The sequence below is a fragment of the Heterocephalus glaber genome, unplaced genomic scaffold (assembly GCF_053883595.1).
Source record: "Heterocephalus glaber isolate CG9 unplaced genomic scaffold, H.glaber_assembly_v1.0 deba00001547, whole genome shotgun sequence".
Lineage (NCBI taxonomy): Eukaryota > Metazoa > Chordata > Mammalia > Rodentia > Bathyergidae > Heterocephalus > Heterocephalus glaber.
Genome location: NW_028258340.1, coordinates 1,584,100 through 1,602,423, shown reverse-complemented (window position 1 = coordinate 1,602,423; position 18,324 = coordinate 1,584,100). Strand labels below are relative to the sequence as shown.

Here is an 18,324-nt window from a genome sequence, read left to right as displayed (position 1 = left end):
TGTATATGGTATTTTTATAAATTATGCAATTAAATGACTCTGGAGTCATGCTAATGTCAGGATTTATTTTGTTTTGTTAGGCAGATTTAGGATGTAGTTCAATTGCATGGTTCAAGTAAAAGCTAGCCTCCATACAAAGCAATACATAGACTCTGAAGGAAACTAAATTGGGTTCAACAATTTTAGCAATTATCTAGTCAGAAGCATTGAGCTCAGTGTTAACGTTTATTTGCCTCAATCTTATAGCTTGATGTTGTCAACATTCAGAGATGACCTCTTCAGGGCTTTCAAAGCCTATTAGATTACTGCAGGCCAGAAGGAATCCTAGGCAGAGGTCAAATTGCAAGCATTTCTCTTAACCCTATGGCACATTAAACCATCTCAAAAATCTGTTGCCATTATTTTTACACCCTATTTTAAAACTGGATTTCTTCAAGCATCTAAATCAGGGCTGGGTAAGAATTTTCCTGGGAAAGGGCCAGGTAGTAAACAGTTTAGGCTTAGATCGCCATCACATCTCCTCAGCTTTGGCACAGTAGTGTGAAAGCAGCCACAGATAGCATACTAATGAATGAGGACAGTAGATGCCAATAAAACTTTACAAATCAGGTAGTGGGTTGGATTTGGTTCAGGGGCCCACCATAGTTTGCCAGCCCCGGTCTAAATGAATTCTCCTGCAGAGAAATAGCTTCCATCCAGAAAAGAACTTCGCAGTGAAAGAAAGAAAAAGGCTTGGAATAGGGTAATACTGCACCTTTCTACTAAGAGATGATTTTTTAAAAATACAAAACAAGATTAGCTCAGCTAGTTAATCATTTTATTTTCAGTTTTGTAAAAAAAAAAAAAGCTTTGAGAAAACGTGAAAATGTGTTCAATATCAGTAAAGGGCAGGAAAACACATGGCTGGTTTTACAATAGCAATGTAAACATCTATACAAAGGCAAACATTAAGCAAAATGCTAAGGAAAGATAGCACTTTGGGGGCCTACTGCAGTTTTCCTTATTGCACATAAAAGTTGCGGATAACTCCAAGTCTTTAATTTTTCACAGTTATAACATACTTTAATGTCATTTTATATAACATGTTTATATAACATACTATGTTAATCTTATAAAACCACCAGTTTGCTACTGTTGAATGGAAGTAGAAGACAAAATTCTCCCCAAATACAATATGTAAGCCCTCTATAAAAAGTTCCCCGAAGATCACATCATTCCATGTTAAATTCATCTTATTCTACTTTAAAAAATTGTTTTTCACACATTAAATGAATCTTGGTGGCCTTCCCCTTTGATGATTTTAATGGACACTTTCAAATAAGTATTAGATGTACTTTATGTAAAAAATAAAAAGATAATCTACAAGGAGCTGACCTGAATATGAAGTCACACTTTAGATGAATGAGTGATTTCAGTGAGAAATTATAAATCCACACATTTAGGATCCACATAACTGAAAATCATTCCTCTGCTTCTTCAAAGCCCACAATGGGAATAAACACGACAAAAGTCAGCCCCTAAATGTCCATGAAGTTAGTCATCCAGTAACACCTGGATGGTAAAAGTGCTTTAGATAGTAGATGTTAAGTGCTTCATGCTGTTTACAGTCCTTTTCAGGCCCAGACAACTTTCTGAGGGCTAGGAGTTGACAGTTGACTGTGACATTTGGCAACTCTGTTAAGCTCGCATTTTTAAAAGGTAGTACAGCAGACAGACCTCCCTTCTCATCTTCCCCAAGGCTCAGGTGGCCAAGAACTGGCTGCCTGTGCTTTTCCCTCTGGGCCATAGTTGTAATATACCCTGCTTACAAAATAAAACTAACACCAAAAACTTTGGTTTTGTTTTTTACAACTTTTACTACCACTGGGTGACAAGACAAGGTATGTTTGCTACTTTTTTTAAAAGTATGAAAACTGAAACTGAAAAAGGAATAGTTTGTTTATCTAGGTCTTATTTTGAAAGGACTGTCAAAGAGTATACTTCCTTTTCCTGGTTAGACACTAGCATTCATTTGTACAGTATTCTCTAATATGTTGCTCTTACTAGGTTTGAAAAAGGAGGAAGGTCTTTTCAGGTATCAGAGTAGTGAAAGCAGCATTCAGATGGGTCGTTCCTAAATTATGATTCATGGCCACTAGATACCTTTAAAACTTACTGTATCAGAATGCAGCAGTTGACACTAGCAAGCGAATATCACTTAAAGAACAACAAAAGAGACCAGAACTCAATAATACCAGTCTAATGTATATGACAGATTCCTGCCTGCACTAAATGACCTACAGAATCAACATCAAAAGGCAGGGGTGAAAGTTTGTCAAGCTCCCTCACTTCTGAGGTGGAATAAGAAGGCATATACTTAGCAGGTACCCTCATTCCAGTTTACATTTTACAATGAACAAGATAGTCAGCTTTTTGATATACCTCTTAGAACTCACAGTGGGGACAAGACAGGTTTCCAAGTAGATGACTTTTACCTCTGATGAGTTGCTCAATTGCCTTGCTACCAATCTTCCCTAAATGCATTGGTGGTGGTTTACATTGAATCTGGCATGATTACATTAACTTCCACCGAAGACAAGGAAAGGGAATGAGATGGTGTGGGGCCATGGAAACAGAGCTCTGTTTTGGAAGAAATTAATTATTTGCCCTGAACTGAAATGTTCATAGACAGCTGAGATAACACTTTGCATTTTTTCTAAAGAGGTTTCATTTGTCAACCAGACCACAGAGGACATTTGTGAGTCTAGAGAACACAGCCTAAAGAGCTTCCTGCTGTTTACTTGATGAGACATTTGATTTCACAGTGTGATTTTTGGCTTCAAGGCATCAATATTCATTTGTCTGGCCACCCCTGTGAATACCCTGGATGTCAGTCCATATGTCCTTCCCATGCTTATTTCCTAGCCATATTTAAATTTCAAAAATCCTTATCTAGGAATGTTTAGGTTTTCTTATGGTTTCTGCAAAGAGTATTATTAAAAAGAATAAGGGTTTTTATCTTCTGTTGTAGGTATACCACTGCCACCATGTGATAGCAAGATGATCATAACCTTTCCCTGTGCTCTGGCAGTAAATGGGCCTACTCTTATTCTAAGAAAGCCAACATGAATTTAGGCATGGGGACAAACAAAAGAACAAGTCTGACCACAAAAGGGACTGCTAACTTAATTCCATGTTAAATTTCAAAGATCACTTCCCAGAAACCTTCATGTTTGATTAGTCAACAATTATGACAAACCCTACATTTTCCCCTCACAAATGGGAATGAAGATGACATTTTAAATTCTCCTCATACATATACTCAAGTCACCCTTCTCTCTCAAAAGCTCTAAGTTTCTCAAATGTGACCTGTGCAGTTGTACTTTATGGAGTATGTTCCTGAGTTCCGCAAAGGTTAGCGTGAAACTCTCTTACAGCTGCCTAGGCTCTGTTACTGATCAATACTCAGTTTGTCCCTCATGACTAACAATTAAAAACCAAACCCTTAATTTGCTAAGCCATTCTTTAAAGTTTCAAATAGGGTTCACTACAAGCTCTAACCAAAAGGCTTTCAGCTTTGGCTGCACATGAGGACCTCTGAAGTTCTAAACCAGAGCATAGGCGCCACGCCCCAACCCAAAGCTACTGAATCCCAGTCTCAGAGCTTGATGCCCTTGTGTCAAGTTTATAATGTTTTTTTAAAAGCTGGCCAGGTGATCCTAATGTGCACCCAGAATTCAGAACCTTTCCTCTAGAACATCCTACCATACTGAACTGTCACCCTCCTCAAGCCAGAACAACTTGACTGGGGATGACTCTCAGAAGAACTTTGTTTAGTTGGATGCACACAACTTAGCACTTTTAAGTCTGTTTTTTAAGCCAGACTGACAGCAGATGGTTGGCCTTGAGTTGGATGGTTCCTGGACTTCGTGGCACCCTACTTTTCTCCACACAGCCTAGGCATAAGGCTTCTGGATGTGAAACCATTTCAACAAATAGACTGATCTACCCAGGACCCCTGGTAAGTTCAAAGTGTTCTCCCATCTTGTGGACAAAAGTGAGGACAACAGGTCAAAGTGACTTACATTGATCCATTGCATAAAAGACTTAATCAAATAATTACAACCCTAGTTTTGGTCTTGGCAGATCTGCATTTAGTTATACTTAGGTAGGTCAGAATAAATGGTTTGCAATGAAGACTACAAGACCCTCTGGGGAAAAACATAACCATCTATGGATTGACCTAAGACTAGGCTGAGAAGCATAGTAGTTATTTTTCTTTCCTAAGGGGTTAATTTCTTATAATCTGCTGAAAGCTTCCTAGGAATCCAAAAGGACAAAAGCTTGAGATGAAGACAGGGTATATCCTACCTGGTTGGCTTTGTACAAGAACAATTATCATGGCTTTTCTATTAGCGTTTTCCCTCCAAAATTAAGCAACATATAAGCAAGGCTTTATAGAGACCAACCACAGAGTGTCAACCTGTGGTTGACATTCCTTCCTCTATCCCTTCAAAAAACCAAACAAGCTAGGGGCAGTGGTGCACACCTATAATCCCAGCTACTTGGGAGGTTGAGGCCGGAGATCACGAGTTCAAGTACAGCCTGGGATACTTAGTGAGACCCCTACCTTAAAATCAAAAACAACAATTCACAAAAATATGTGTCACCTTTTAAGCTTATACAGCATGACTGGCCATTGCTAAAATAACTACTAAATAAATACTCATGTGCTGGCTTTGGGGCTGAGCACATACACACAACTCCAAGATTCTGTCATGCCTGTCAGCTGCTGTCTGCAATCTGACCCTTCAACCCAACAGCCTTCCTTCCAGGGGCTCTTTAAGAAAGTTCTTTTTCTGACTGTAGGGTGCAGGTCTTCTGAAGTCTTTCTCTGCCCTAGCGACACTGAGGCCTGATGGAGTTAAGTAGGTTGTTTAGGGCTTTTCAAACTTACAAAGCCCACAGATGACCATAAAATAAAAAATGGACTTTATTGTAGATAGAAAGGAAAGAGGCAAGGGGCCGGGGATTTAGCTCAGTGGTTCCACCACCTGCCTTGCAAGTGCAAGGTCATGAGTTCGATCCCCAGTACCAAAAAGAAAAAAAAAAAAAAAAAAAGGAAAAAGGCAAATAAGATTCATTCAATTATATTATATTGATGTATATGAAACTGCCATCTGAGTTTTAAAAATAGTTGAATATTAGCAATTTCACATGGCTCAACATCATTAAATTTTTTATTTGTACAAACTACTGATTCAAACACAGAAAGCTGTGACGCTATGTCTTAGTTTAAAAAATAATAATTAGCCAGGAATCATGTTGCACACTTGCAGTCCCAGCTTACTCAAGAGGCTGAGGCAGGAGGATCACTTGAGCCCAGGGGATTAGGACCAACCTAGGCAATACAGCAAGACCTCCCTGTCTCTAAGGGGAAAATCTAACCATTAAAAATGTGTGTTGAGAAGGTTAAATGCCCGATTTCATCACGGAGGTGCTAGACTGGGATATTATTTCATCTGCTATGAGGAGAAAAATGCCAGCATATTATGAAAGCATTTTTTTAAGACGCTGAATTTCCAAAAATGCTAATGCTGAAGCACAAAGACGGGGGAAGGGAGACCCAAAACTTTTCCCAACCGTTCTCAGTATTTCACTTATTACAGGTGTGGGCAGGTAGAATAACATACCCCAAAAGAACCCTAACTAAATACCTAAATTTCAAACTACATCCACACATTAAGGTAGTGCAAGAGCCTCCCCAGATACCAAGAAAATGACTCCTCTCTGTGTGGCACTTGGTATCAAAACGTGTGGATTCCTAATCTTACAGAAGATAGAATTTTCTGCTGGGTCAAATAATGCTTAACAGTCCACTGCCTTGCCTCCAGCTTCTTGTGTGGCCACTGAAATCACATGCATGTATCGGCTCAAAGTTTGGAATCAAAGTTTGACCCGGTCTTGAGACTCCTATATTGTATTTTCTTTGCAGGTAATTTTTCAATCAGAGTTTTTCCCCTCTGAATACTAGCCTATTGCCTCTTCAGTTTCTTGTTGCTTTCTTTTCCCTAGATATAAGCATCTTACAAATGTTGGTGTCACCTGTACCTCCACAGTAGATAACTCAATGCTACTAATCATTTCCCAGTCAGCTCACATGGTAGCCCTCAAAAGTTGAATGATTTCTGCAGCGATACTATCAGTTTCTAAATACCTCCTGTCCTCAGATTAATTTTAAAAAACAACAGTGTAACACTATTTGCCTTTGGTTTTAAACATTTCATAACTTCTTCCTTATGGAGGTTTCCAGAGAAGGAACTATACTCCCTCCCCCCCATATTGAAATGTTCACAATATATTTTCTACTCTTCAATCTAGAAGAAACACAGGTAGCAGAGACTCAGGAGTCCAGATAGAAGGATGCAGTTGTGTAGCCTTCTCTTCACTCCCAGAGCCTCCAGTCAAACAGCTTTTTCTGTCCCGCTTTACACTAGTATCACAGAATTCTTGGAGCTCCAACCTCAGCTGCCTTCCTTCATGGTCTATCTTCTAGCATGTTCTCCCTTTACTTGGCATTTCTCCAGCCAGCTAGACGGGCACTGCTGAGTAGGGGGGCTGACGCCTGTCCTGGTCAGAATCCCCAATACCTGCCCAACCTTGGACAGATGCTGCAGGCTGATGAATTAAGAGACCATTAAAGCATGCTATGTTTTTGTTTGCTTAACTCCAAAACAGCGCACTACTATGTGAAAAAGTGGGAATAGGTCTAACAGACACTGTATCTTCACTGTCTGCATCTTGGATTAAATTTTCAGTGTTAAGATAGCTTCAGACCCTGATAAAATAGAACCATTACTTCAATCCAGTCAATGCCTCACCTCAAACAACACTGGGGTTGCAGCCATCCTCAACCCCTCCCCACAGAGGCTGACCCCACTACTTCTGAGTTTAGGGGAAAATCATGCATTTTCCTGCAGAGGGAAAACAAGGGGCGTTCCCCGGCTGGAAACCTTCTGGTCTCCCATTCCCAGGTCTCGATCCAGCACTTCCTCCGAGCTGCTCTTTGTTCTCCGACCACCCTCAAGACTCGTGGAGGCTGTGTGGGAGCCCGAGGAGCCATTCGCAGTCAGTGTGCTGTCTCCGTAGGTCAAGGTGAGGTCACCCTCAGTCAGGATGAAATCAGAGTCTTCCTCTCTCAGTGGTTCTTGGTTCTGAAAGGTACAACCAACAATTACAACAAAAATGGGAGACTGATAGCTTCTGGGGCTGGAGCCAAGCCCAACCTTAACTCACCAGAAGAATGAAGATTATGATGAAACCTGCCTACCTCAAACCTCTAGCATGTCCCTGGATGTAAACTGTAGAGGGCTATAATATAAGGCAGTTTCTGGAGCCAGGACTTAGAAAAGTAGGAAGTAGTTTTGATTTCAAGTGCCTGACAGCACAAGGTTAGTGTCAAAGGGAAGACCAGCTGGATTTTCAGATTCCCAATCCACAAAGAAAGGAAGTTACAGGGAAGGTCACAGGGCAAACACTGCAAACAGCTTCCCAGTCCTTTCCTCTCCTCTCTGGACATGTCTTGTGCATGGGTCAGCTGCCCTACCCAAACCACCCTAATCCCATCTTGTTTACATCTTTGTCCTAGACAGCAACTCACAGAGAAGACAAACCAGGATTAGGACTGCCTCCCTGTTCACCCTCTGCTGATTCCACAGGAAAACCCTGATGACAAGGCCTCTTCTCCTCACGCCCAGGCAGATGCAGTGAATGGTAGAAAAGGTGAGAGTATGTTACCGAACATCTATGTGTGTCAGGCAGGAACGCCACAGAAGTTCATTTGATCCTGACCCCTACCCTGTGAAGATCTCAGACTAGAAACCTGAGCTGAGAGAAACCATGAAGTACGCCTGAGGTTGTTCAGCTGACAGGAAGTCGAGGCAAAACTGCTCCTGCTTCCAGATTGGTTTTATCTACGTGAAAGGTACGAACTTCTATCAGAAAAATAATTGGAATGGCCTTGCATCCTAAGCAGTAGCTCTAGCAAAACAGACGAGTTTGAACAAGGCAGGTGTTAACAGAATCATGGCCACTTGAAGCTACTGGGGGCACGGTGCCAAGAGACACCAAGAGGTCAGACAACCTTTCATCCATGGGTTTTGCAAGTACTGCTGCACTGAGGTCTGTCAAACACTATGAAGGTCTTTTTCAAATGGCAAACACACTGTCAAAATGCTCCAGGTAAACTGATCTGTTCTTTCTTGTTTCCTATCAGCCCTTCAAAGCTTATCTGAAGTCCTATGTTCTCTCCACACCAGGGCCTCCTCTAACATATCTCATCCTGCTCAGTCATACTGCCCAAGGCAAAGGGCCTATTTCCCCAGTAAGCACCCAGACTCCACATCTAGGTGATAAATCACCAAAGGCAGTGAGCTTCTGTTCTTGGAATCCTTCCTCAATGGTGCTTATCTTATACAGGTTTAACAGCCCTAACCCCAAAATGCAAACTCTGGAATGTTCCACGAGTCACAAACTTTGTTTTGTGCACAAAATTTTTATAAATATATAAAATGACCTTTGGGCAATAACTACAAGGCATATACGAAACATAAATTTTGTGTTTAGACTTCAGTCTCACTCCTAAGATATCCCATTACACATATGCAAATATTCCCAAATCTGAAAACAAACAAACAAACACTCAGTCCCAAGCATTTTTAGTAAGGGACGCTCAACCTGTCACAGGAGCTATTTGAATGCCTTTTAAATGCATTGAGCCAGGAGGATTCATGGGTCAATTCTCCCTCACTTCTCCCCCATCCATCTCTGTGCACTTACTGGTGACAAGCACATGCTTGCCCTCTGCATTGTGTCAGTGATGTAGACTTCTCCACCTGGTCCACAATGTGACTCCACTTAATCAACATGCTGGCATTTTTGACAGGCAAGCTCACTTGCTGCTTCAGATCCCCATGGAACATGGAATGAGACAGGCTGCAGATGTCCATGACATCCAAATCCTGCACTCAGGCAGATGTGTAAAGCAGTTTTCAAATTTATTCCAAATGCCCAAATTTCCTCCTCTCCCATAGTGTTTACAAGGTCCTGAAACTCAATCTGTCCTATGAGAATTTTCTTAACAACAAATGAGATCATGTGCCCCATTCAAGTTTCCAGCTCTCAAGTGAGTCTTCCCATCTTGGCATGTCCCAGTTCTCCTGTTCAGACATGTGCTAAGTAATGTTTTTGTTCATCTCTGTCAAAATACCTCTGCCAGGTTCTTAGCTCCCAATTTTCAGGGAGATGATCCTGGTGCATATTTTACTATTTCAAGGTTTAGGGCAACACAAAGAAAGAAAAACACAGGCCACAGCATGTGAAGGTGATTCCGTACATGGAGGAAAGCCCACCACAGCACTCTGAACCTCGGGTCCAGCATGGCCTGCTCTGACTCTGCAGAGGGACTCACTGGCAGGAGAAAATAAGACTGGATATTGATCTGTTGCATTTTCAACACTCACTAGCTCAGTCAGTACCCAAGGAGAGGTCGTTCAGAAATAAGAGCAAGGTAAAACCTGGTGGGGAATGGCTCCTAAATCAAAGATTAATGAATGTTACATGGAGACGATGAAACCATCCCACTCCTCAAATTCTAGATGATAAGTTTGGTTAAGCCAAAGGTGTGTATGATTATATAACTACCTGTTCAGAGAAGGCTGCTATGGAAATAATCCCCAAAACACCTGCAAATAAGAGCACTGTGGAAATATGTGCATTGTACGTAACCAGAGGTCATTTTTGTAAATGAAATTACACTGTTTTCTTGGTGGATACCAATATAAGTGGTTTAGAGTTAATGGAAATAATGAATGATGTACACCCTAGATATCTTCAAATAAACTTGGTGAAAATGCCCGATAGGTGATGGGCGAGAACCACACAACTGCCAAATGGCTGGGAGAACTGTCCAGTCTGAGACCCTCACCATGCATGATGTCCCACAGGGAGCCCCTCTACCTCACTCAACTCTGGGGTCCTCAAATGACAGAAGTCTGAAAGGACCCTTTGCTTCTACTCTCTTGCCAGCAGGCCTCACTGTGTCTGGAGCTGGTTGAGAACCTGGGCAGGATGCCAGCCCAAAGGGGTAGCAATAGCATTGAGGGTGGTTCTTGCTGGTAGCCCAAGTCTCCCCATCTTAGCTTGGCTATGAAGAGTCCAGAGCCCAAACATTACCTCAGGGGGCAAATCTTGTGTAGTCTCCCATGCTAGTGAGAGAAGTACTTTAAGTTCACGTGACTGTAAATTTACTGAGTATATGCTGAGTTTCAACTGGTCCAAATAGTCCTAATCTATGAGCATGCTTACTATGATCCAGTACCCTTCAGATTAGAGAAGATTTTAAAGGCATAATCACTTAAGAGATTTATTAGTGGGAGAAGTGACAGGGCAGCACCCCATCTAAGAAGTTGCATCATCTAATTGTGGGTGCTCTAATGTGGCTGCCCTTTGCCTCAGTGTTCCTTGGCTAGCTATGGTATCCACATCGTTTTCCCCTTTGTCCAACCTGAATGCATACCACCTTTCCTAGCCCCATCTCCCCCACTCCCTACCCCATTAAAACTTCCTGTTCAAGGCCCTTCTCCCTCAGACCTGGGGTTTGTGTTCTGCTTTCTAATCACTGATCAGGGAAAATGCATGTTATCTGCTAATTATTTGAAGACCTACATTAAGGTTTCAGCTCTGCCAATTAGTAACTGTGGGACTATGGGCAACTCACATAATTCCTGCAATGTACTTTCCTCAACTGTAACACTGCAGTATGTGCTTCTTCAAGGTGTGGTTAAAAGAACAAAATTAGCCTTTGGGAGCTGTAAAGCTGTATACATGTTTAAGAATCTCTCTTCTCTTAGGGGATAATGACTGTGTTGATGACAAGATGATTATGAGGGTGAAGGAAAGATGAGGAAAGAAGAAGCTTTTGCCCTCCCCTGTACTCCTTCTGTGTGGGTAGCTGCTTGCTCTATCCACCTCTCTGCCCTGTGATCCACATCAGGAGCTCAAGTCAGCCCAAAGGCTAAGGTGGGCACAGCATGGATGTTCTTTCCCTACTGTATTGGCTCCACTTCTAGCACTAGAAAACGGGAAGAAAAGACCTAAACATATCAACATAAATAAACTAATTCTTACAATAAAAAAACTTATATTTGTGAAATGCTTTGTAGTTCACAGTGTATCTTGCCATACCTTACCTTAATGCTCATAGCCAGCCTGAACTACTAGGCCCATTTCACAGATAAGAAAACCAAGGCATGTCAGGGTTTGGATTCCAATCTAGTTTTTCTGATTCCTGATCCAGTATTCTTTCTATTATGCCACAGCTGCCCACGTTGGAAAACCTCCATAACCTGGTATAAGATTTCTGTTACTGTGAAAAATATATAAACTTATGTGAATTGGCCATTTCTCATCACATTACTAGACAAGCAAAATCTGTGGGTTTTGAGGTACGGGTGTGATGGGTTTCTTGTTCCTAGGTAAGAGACCATCCTGCTATGGTGAGCAGGAACACAGTGCCAAATGCTTCATATTTTAGTTTAGATCTAAAATGTCCCCCCAAAGTCTCATGCATTTGGAAGGTGATTGGATTATGGAGGTGCTATGCTCATCAATGGATTCATCATCCATTGATACATTCATAACTGAATGTGCTGTCAGGAATGGGGCCCCGTTGGAGGTGGGTTACTGGGGATGTGGCCTGGAAGGGTGTGTTCTTATCCCTGGCTCCTTCCTTCACTCTCTACATCCTAGCTATCATGATGTGAACAGCTTTCTTCCCCCAAACCTTTCCACCTGCCTTTTGGAGCCAGCCAGCTAAGGACTGAATCCTTAAAAAGCTATGAGGCAAAATAAACCTCTCTTCCTTTAAGTTGTGAGTGTCAGGTATTTTGTCCCAGTGATGGGAAAGTTGCTAATACACTGTACTTACGTCATACACCTGGGGACTGGTCAGACATCGAGCTAGCAAGCCACACCAGGCAGGCAGAGTGCTGGTTAGTGGGGGGCCGCTGTGTGTGAGGGTGGGTTTCAAGTAACTTTAAAAAGGGAATTAAGGAAAAATGGCTGCAAAGAAAACACACGCATGACAAAATGTGTTTTAAAATACCAGACAGTAAATTGTTCAATATTCTACTCATAAAAGCTCCTCCCCTCTATTTTACCAGAACATAACATGAAATACTTGTAACCTGCAGCAATAGGAATGGAAAATTAAGATATGACACATCAGTCTTAAATGATGATTCCCAATTGTCAGTTTAAAAAAATATTGGATTCATTAGAATATACTTGAGTTCTTTGTTTAGGTTCCAATCAGCATTTCAGTTTTGTTTTGTTTTTTTGAGACAAGGTCTCACTGTAGTTCAGGCTATCCTTGAACTCACTATGTAACCCTGGATGGATTCAAACTTACAGCTATCCTCCTGTCTCAGCCTCCTAAGTGCTGAGATTACAGGTGTGTGTCATCACACCTGACAGCATTTCAGCTTCTGACACATGACCATCTCAAGTTTTGCCAACAGGAGTGGAGTGGGAGTTTTAATCCTGGGGTTTCCTCTTTTTTTTTTTTTTGGTACCGGGGATTGAACTCAGGACCTTGGCGCTTGGCAGGCAAGTATGGTACCACTGAGCTAAATCCTCGGCCCTCCTCTGCTCTTGTTCTCTGCAAGTATCCTTGTTAAACCACTGCAGTGATGGCAAACCTTCTAGAGCTTTCAATGATACAATCAGCACACTGTGGCACATGTGCCATAGATTCACCACCACTGGCCTAGAGGGTACACAGTGAAAATACTGGGGTTGCACAGAACCTTAGACGTAACCTGGGGCTACTACGAAAAAGGAAACAGACGTGGCAAGATAAAATGATTTCAGTAAGTTCACTTCCACTGTTAACTCTCTCAACTTCCCATTACAGGATTATTCTTCATTCTATCTGTCACCTCTCTCCCAGACTCTCTGACATAGGGCTTCTCTACATTGACACTACTGATATTTGGGACCAGATCATTCTTTGTTGTGGGGGACAGTGCTATACATGGTAGGATGCTGAGAGGCATTCCTGGTCTCCTATCATTAGATGCCAGTAACACTCTTCTCCCCTAGCCAAGTTGTGAAAAATATGTCTCCAAAAGGTTGCCAAATGTCCCCCAGGAAGAAAATTCACCCTCGGTTAAGACTAGTGCTCCAATATGAAGGTCAACTGATATTCAGAGATTCCAGAGTTTGTCAGTTAACGAACATCTGTGCTGCCAAATGCACAACCCTGTGTTGGAAGCACCAATGAGCACCTGTCCTGTTAGGAGAGAGTTGGACTATTGCTGAGACCCATAGCCTAAGCCATATGGAAAAGGTAGAGTCTCAGGTGGCCACTTTGACTTCAAGGATGCACAAGAGATGTTAAAGGAAGACAAGAAGATGTTATAGAGGTCTGTGCCTAAAAGACTAGACTGTTGAGGACACTATCACTTCCTGTCCTCATTTAGAGCAGCACCTGAGGGAAACAGCTTTCTCTGAGGAGGAGAGAGAGGGGGCTGAGGTATGCTTCTAGCTGAGACAAAGAGGATAGACATGAAGGCTCTATTGGAGCACTTTTCAGACAGAATGAGCTCCCTTCTGACTGCTATCCTTTAACCATAGACCTGGGGACAGGTGTAGGCTAGGCACTCATTCAGTCTGGGCACAGCCCTTACAGGGACATCAGTTTTCTCCTGTCTTTTCTGGGAAGATGACAGAGGATCCCATCTGTTCAATGATGAATAGTCAAGAAGCTGCCTTTCAGTTTCCTGCTTCAGGCACTTCAAAGACAAGACCCCACTTCCCCAAATCCAGAAGGCCTAGAACAACTTCCTTAAAAAGAAACATATACAGAGTCTGCCAAAAAATGTATACACACTCCAGGAAAAGAAAAACAGTATGATGTTTTTTCAACAGATGGTGTTACCATTGTATGGGGGACCCTAGAGGATGTTGCATATTGCAGGAAACCCACTACACTGCTGGTTATTAGAGAAGAAATTGAAAATGCATATGCAGCAATCTCAATGGGCCAAGGTACCACAAGCAGCAGTTCACCATACTAATAAATGTCTGGAAGCTAATGGCCACCACTTTTTTTTTTGGTACCGGGGATTGAACTCCGGTCCTTGCACTTGCACAGCAGGCGACAAAACCACTAAGCTAAATCCCTGGCCCTAATGGCCACCACTTTGAGCACCTCTTATAATTGTAGAGGTCAAAGGTAACTTTTATTAATTTCATAGTATCTCAATAAATTTAGTATTAAAATATTTATATAACTTTTTCTTTTACTGAAGTATGTATACACTTTTTGGCGGACTCTGTATACACACATACACATACACACACACACACACACACACACACACACCTGTGCAAACTTTTAAATATTCAAATTGTTGAATGAAACACACAATATGAAACTTTAAGTCTCTCTTTCCCATCCTCACCGGTCTGGTAATTGACATTACACTTTATACAATACAGTTTTTGTAGTTCTTGATTCATAAGCAACAGTCAGAGATTTTTAATACCCTCTTATGAATAAATGTAATTCATTATAACTGTCTCTTCTGTCCAGCTATAATTATATACTGCAAATATATTTGCCATTTGATAATAAGAAAATTTTTTATGCTTTGTCTACAGATTAAGTGTGAAAAACCAATAAAGGAGTATTTCTAATGTCTTTGGGCTGAGGACGTAGCTCAGTGGTAGAGCAGCATGAGTGAGGCCCTGAGTTTGATACTCAGCATTGGAAAAAAAGTAATAATGTCACTATGAATATTATTCACTCTAGAATCAAGCAGAATAGTTGGAACAACATAAAAAGAAAACAAAACTACAATGTTGCTAGAAGTCAGAAGAGTGGCTACATTTGAGGAGGAGAGCAACTGGGTTATGGCATGAGTGGAACTGGTAATTTTGGGTTTCTTGACCAATTTGATGTTAAATGAGTGTGTTTATTTGGTAACTTTTAAAGCACATATGGCTTATGTACCTTTCTGAGTACCTCAAGGTATGATTAAAAAAACATTCAATGAAAGTTTAAATTTTAAAAGTTACAATAAAAGACAAATTGCCATTAATTTCTCTCAAAATATTTCCCCTTGCCTTGAACACACTTATGCCATAGTTCTTGCCACTTTCTTTGCTTTTGGTACCGGACATCGAACTCAGGACCTCAAACTTGCCAGGCAGGTGCTGTGCCACTGAGCTACATCCCTGGCTCTAGTTCTTGCCATTTTCTGAGGCAGTTCTGGAAGTCCTTTTTTGTATCTTTAGTTGAGCAGTTGTAACTGCCTTCATGTCCTGAACTGATTTTAAAAATTTACATTTCATGGTCATTTTCACTTTGGAGAAGAGAAGTTGCATGGTGCCAGATCTAGTTAATAAGGTGGATGAGGACACACCATGTTTTTATGAGCCTGCAGGATTCACCAAATTTTTTATCACATCTTGTAAAGATACTCACAAAAGAGGACTTCCAGAACTGCTTCAGGAAGTGGCAAGAATGATGGGATGAGTGTGTTGAAAAGCAAAGCTGAGTATTTTGAAGGGGGTTGATGGCAATATCTTTTACTGTAATAATTTTTTAAAAATGTAATCTCTCACTGGACATTTTGACCATATATTGTACTTCAGTAAATACTTTAAAAAAATTTTTCAGTGTCTCTAAAAACCATTTGGAATAAGCCACTTGTCCATTTGACCACTATGCCAATTTAATTTATTTTTATTTTTTTAATTCTTTTATTGGTACATTTTAGATATACAATACGTTTACATTTATCATTGGGTGCTTGTACCTGTACATGATATATCTTAGTTCTTACTTTTTTCCCCATTACCTGTGTGCCTGTCTGCCAATTTTAAAAACCAAGAAGGTTTAACTTTTTGGTTTTTAATTTTTATCTGAGACCAAAAATCTATTAGAATATGATCTGCCCCACATGTGGCCCATTTATTCTAGTATAATATCAGACTTGGCCAAGTTCAATAGGAATTATCCTTCCCACACAGGTTAACTCTCCAAGCTCCACTTCCCATCTTCATTGTCATTGTGTAATTTTAATGAATTCACCTGCAAAGGCAGAGTTCCCTGGACAAAAAGCTCTCAAGAGCCATTATGTTCACCAGGCTATAATCTAGCTACTCTGATTATATGCAAACATTCCTCTTGACCAGCGAGATACCCACCAGGACTACTTGTGATTGAAGGATGGATGCATATGTCCCAAGAGAGGACTGATTATAACTGTCCAAGCACACATCTTTCCTTGTTCATCAGAATTCATTCACTGACAACTCAGCTAGTAGATTTCATCATCAGTCTCACAAAGATGCCACTTAAAAGGATACTTGTGGTCAAAGCTATACCATAGCCTGAATATCCATGCACTCTCCTGCTTTGTCCGGTTTCCTCCAACAGAATCTGGGCCATCCTAGGAACAAACAAGAGAACACATACTTAGTTACTGAGAATGGATCTGAAACAAGAGAAGGGAAAGCTTTTAAAACTGTGACCAATTTACATTTTTTTCTTTCTTCCTTTTTTTTCGGCAATGCTGGAGATCAAACCCAGGACATTTTTGCACATTAGGCAAGCATTCTACTCTACCACTGGGCTACACCTAGCCCACAAACTATAACTTTTCTAGACCTAGAGCTTATAGTCAAATATCCCATGTCACCAAAGCTTCAAAGATATACTGAGAGCTAATATGTTAGCAGAAATTGAGTAAACTCAAAAAGCAGAAAAATTCATCTCTAAAGTAAAAAGGTTTGGTAATGTCTGTGAGCAGATCAATTCAACATTAATACAAAAATGTTTTTGGTATTTCCATTGTACTTTTCCTCAAAATGACTTTCAGAAGATTAATTACTCCCAAACAGTCTAGATCCTTGTGGGCAAAACTGATATACAGAGAATATTTTAAAAAGCTCTGTAGGGACCAGGAATTTAGCTCAGTGGTTCCAGCAGCTGCCTCACAAGCGCAAGCTCCCGAGTTTGATCCACGGTACCAAAAAAAAAAAAAAGCTCTGTAAAACCAACTTTCCAGGCTCCCCCAAAGTTAGCCTGGAGAGACAATACTTTGTTGAGTTTCCTGAGAAGGTAGCTAAAGGGTTCTCTGTGGCTCCAGGTGACTCAGGTGGCTCCAGGTGACACAGTTATTTATTTCCCTACCAGCTTTAAGAAGGTGGGGCCAGTGGGCAGGGGAAACAGCCAGAACTAACAATTCTGAAATTTTATCTACTCTGGAGTAGCAAGTTCCTTGGTATTCCTTTTATGATATTTCAACTTAAACATCCTCACACTCAATTTTCAAAATAACCAGCAAGATCAGACATTAATTTGAAGTCTGTTCTATCCAAGCACCACAATTAATATAAAAATCAGATTTACTTCAGCAGTTTGGGGGTGTTGCTAGGGCTCTGTGTCACTGGGTGACAAGTACAGACTGCAGGAGAAGCACAGCCATTTTTATCACCATCCTCTTTGATAGTATATGGAGACTCAACTCTCCAAGTGAGGGACAATTGATAATAACCAAATAAAACTTGAACTACGCTGAGCATGGTGGAGTATGCCTGCAATCCTAGCACCCTGAGAGGGTAAGCCAGGAGGATGGCAAGTTCAAGCCCAGCCTGGGCAATTTAGAGACTGTTTCAAATTTTTAAAAGTGGGGGGCCTAGAGATGGAGCTTAGTGTAATACAAAAGTCCTGGGTTCAATCCCCAGTACTCAAAACTAAACAACAAACTGAAATTAATTCCAAATTGCAACAAATATAAATTCTACCTATAATAGGAACATCAAGAATTAATCAGAGGGGCCGGGGATTTAGCTCAGTGGTTTCACTGCCTGCCTCGCAAGCGCAAGGTCCCGAGTTCGATCCCCGGTACAAAAAAAAAAAAAAAAGAATTCATCAGAGACTTTTGGGAAGATAATCATATAGACAAGTAGAAGGAGGGAAATTAGCAAGCATTATTTAAATTCCCAGTTTCCTATATCAAAGATTATTTTTAAAAATTGAGTTTCCATGGTAATTGAGGATGGACATGAAAATGACTTAATTAAATGTACCCTTCTATGGATGAGGAAATATAAGTAAGAAGAGATCCCAGAGACCAGTTTTATTTTACATTTGTATGAATCATGAGGAAGAAAGAGAACACAGAAATAGCTCCATGGACCAATAACAACTGTTCCTTTGGATAACTGATTGCTAACCAATGACAACTCTAGGAGGATTTCAAAATGCCACAT

The 18,324-nt window shown here is 40.9% G+C and overlaps 1 protein-coding gene across 1 annotated transcript in view; it reads right to left on the bottom strand.

Moving 5' to 3' along the window:
• Nucleotides 1–800: 800 nt before the first annotated feature.
• The window catches only part of Slc9a7 (solute carrier family 9 member A7), a 159,578-nt gene continuing 142,054 nt past the window's right edge, over nt 801–18,324 (bottom strand). The window contains exons 15-17 of the mRNA XM_004871554.3: nt 16,417–16,499; nt 11,966–12,071; nt 801–7,193 (exon numbers count right to left, since the gene is read on the bottom strand). Coding sequence (XP_004871611.1) covers nt 6,942–7,193; nt 11,966–12,071; nt 16,417–16,499 — 441 coding nt within the window. The 3' untranslated portion in view covers nt 801–6,941. The remainder of the gene's footprint in view (nt 7,194–11,965; nt 12,072–16,416; nt 16,500–18,324) is intronic.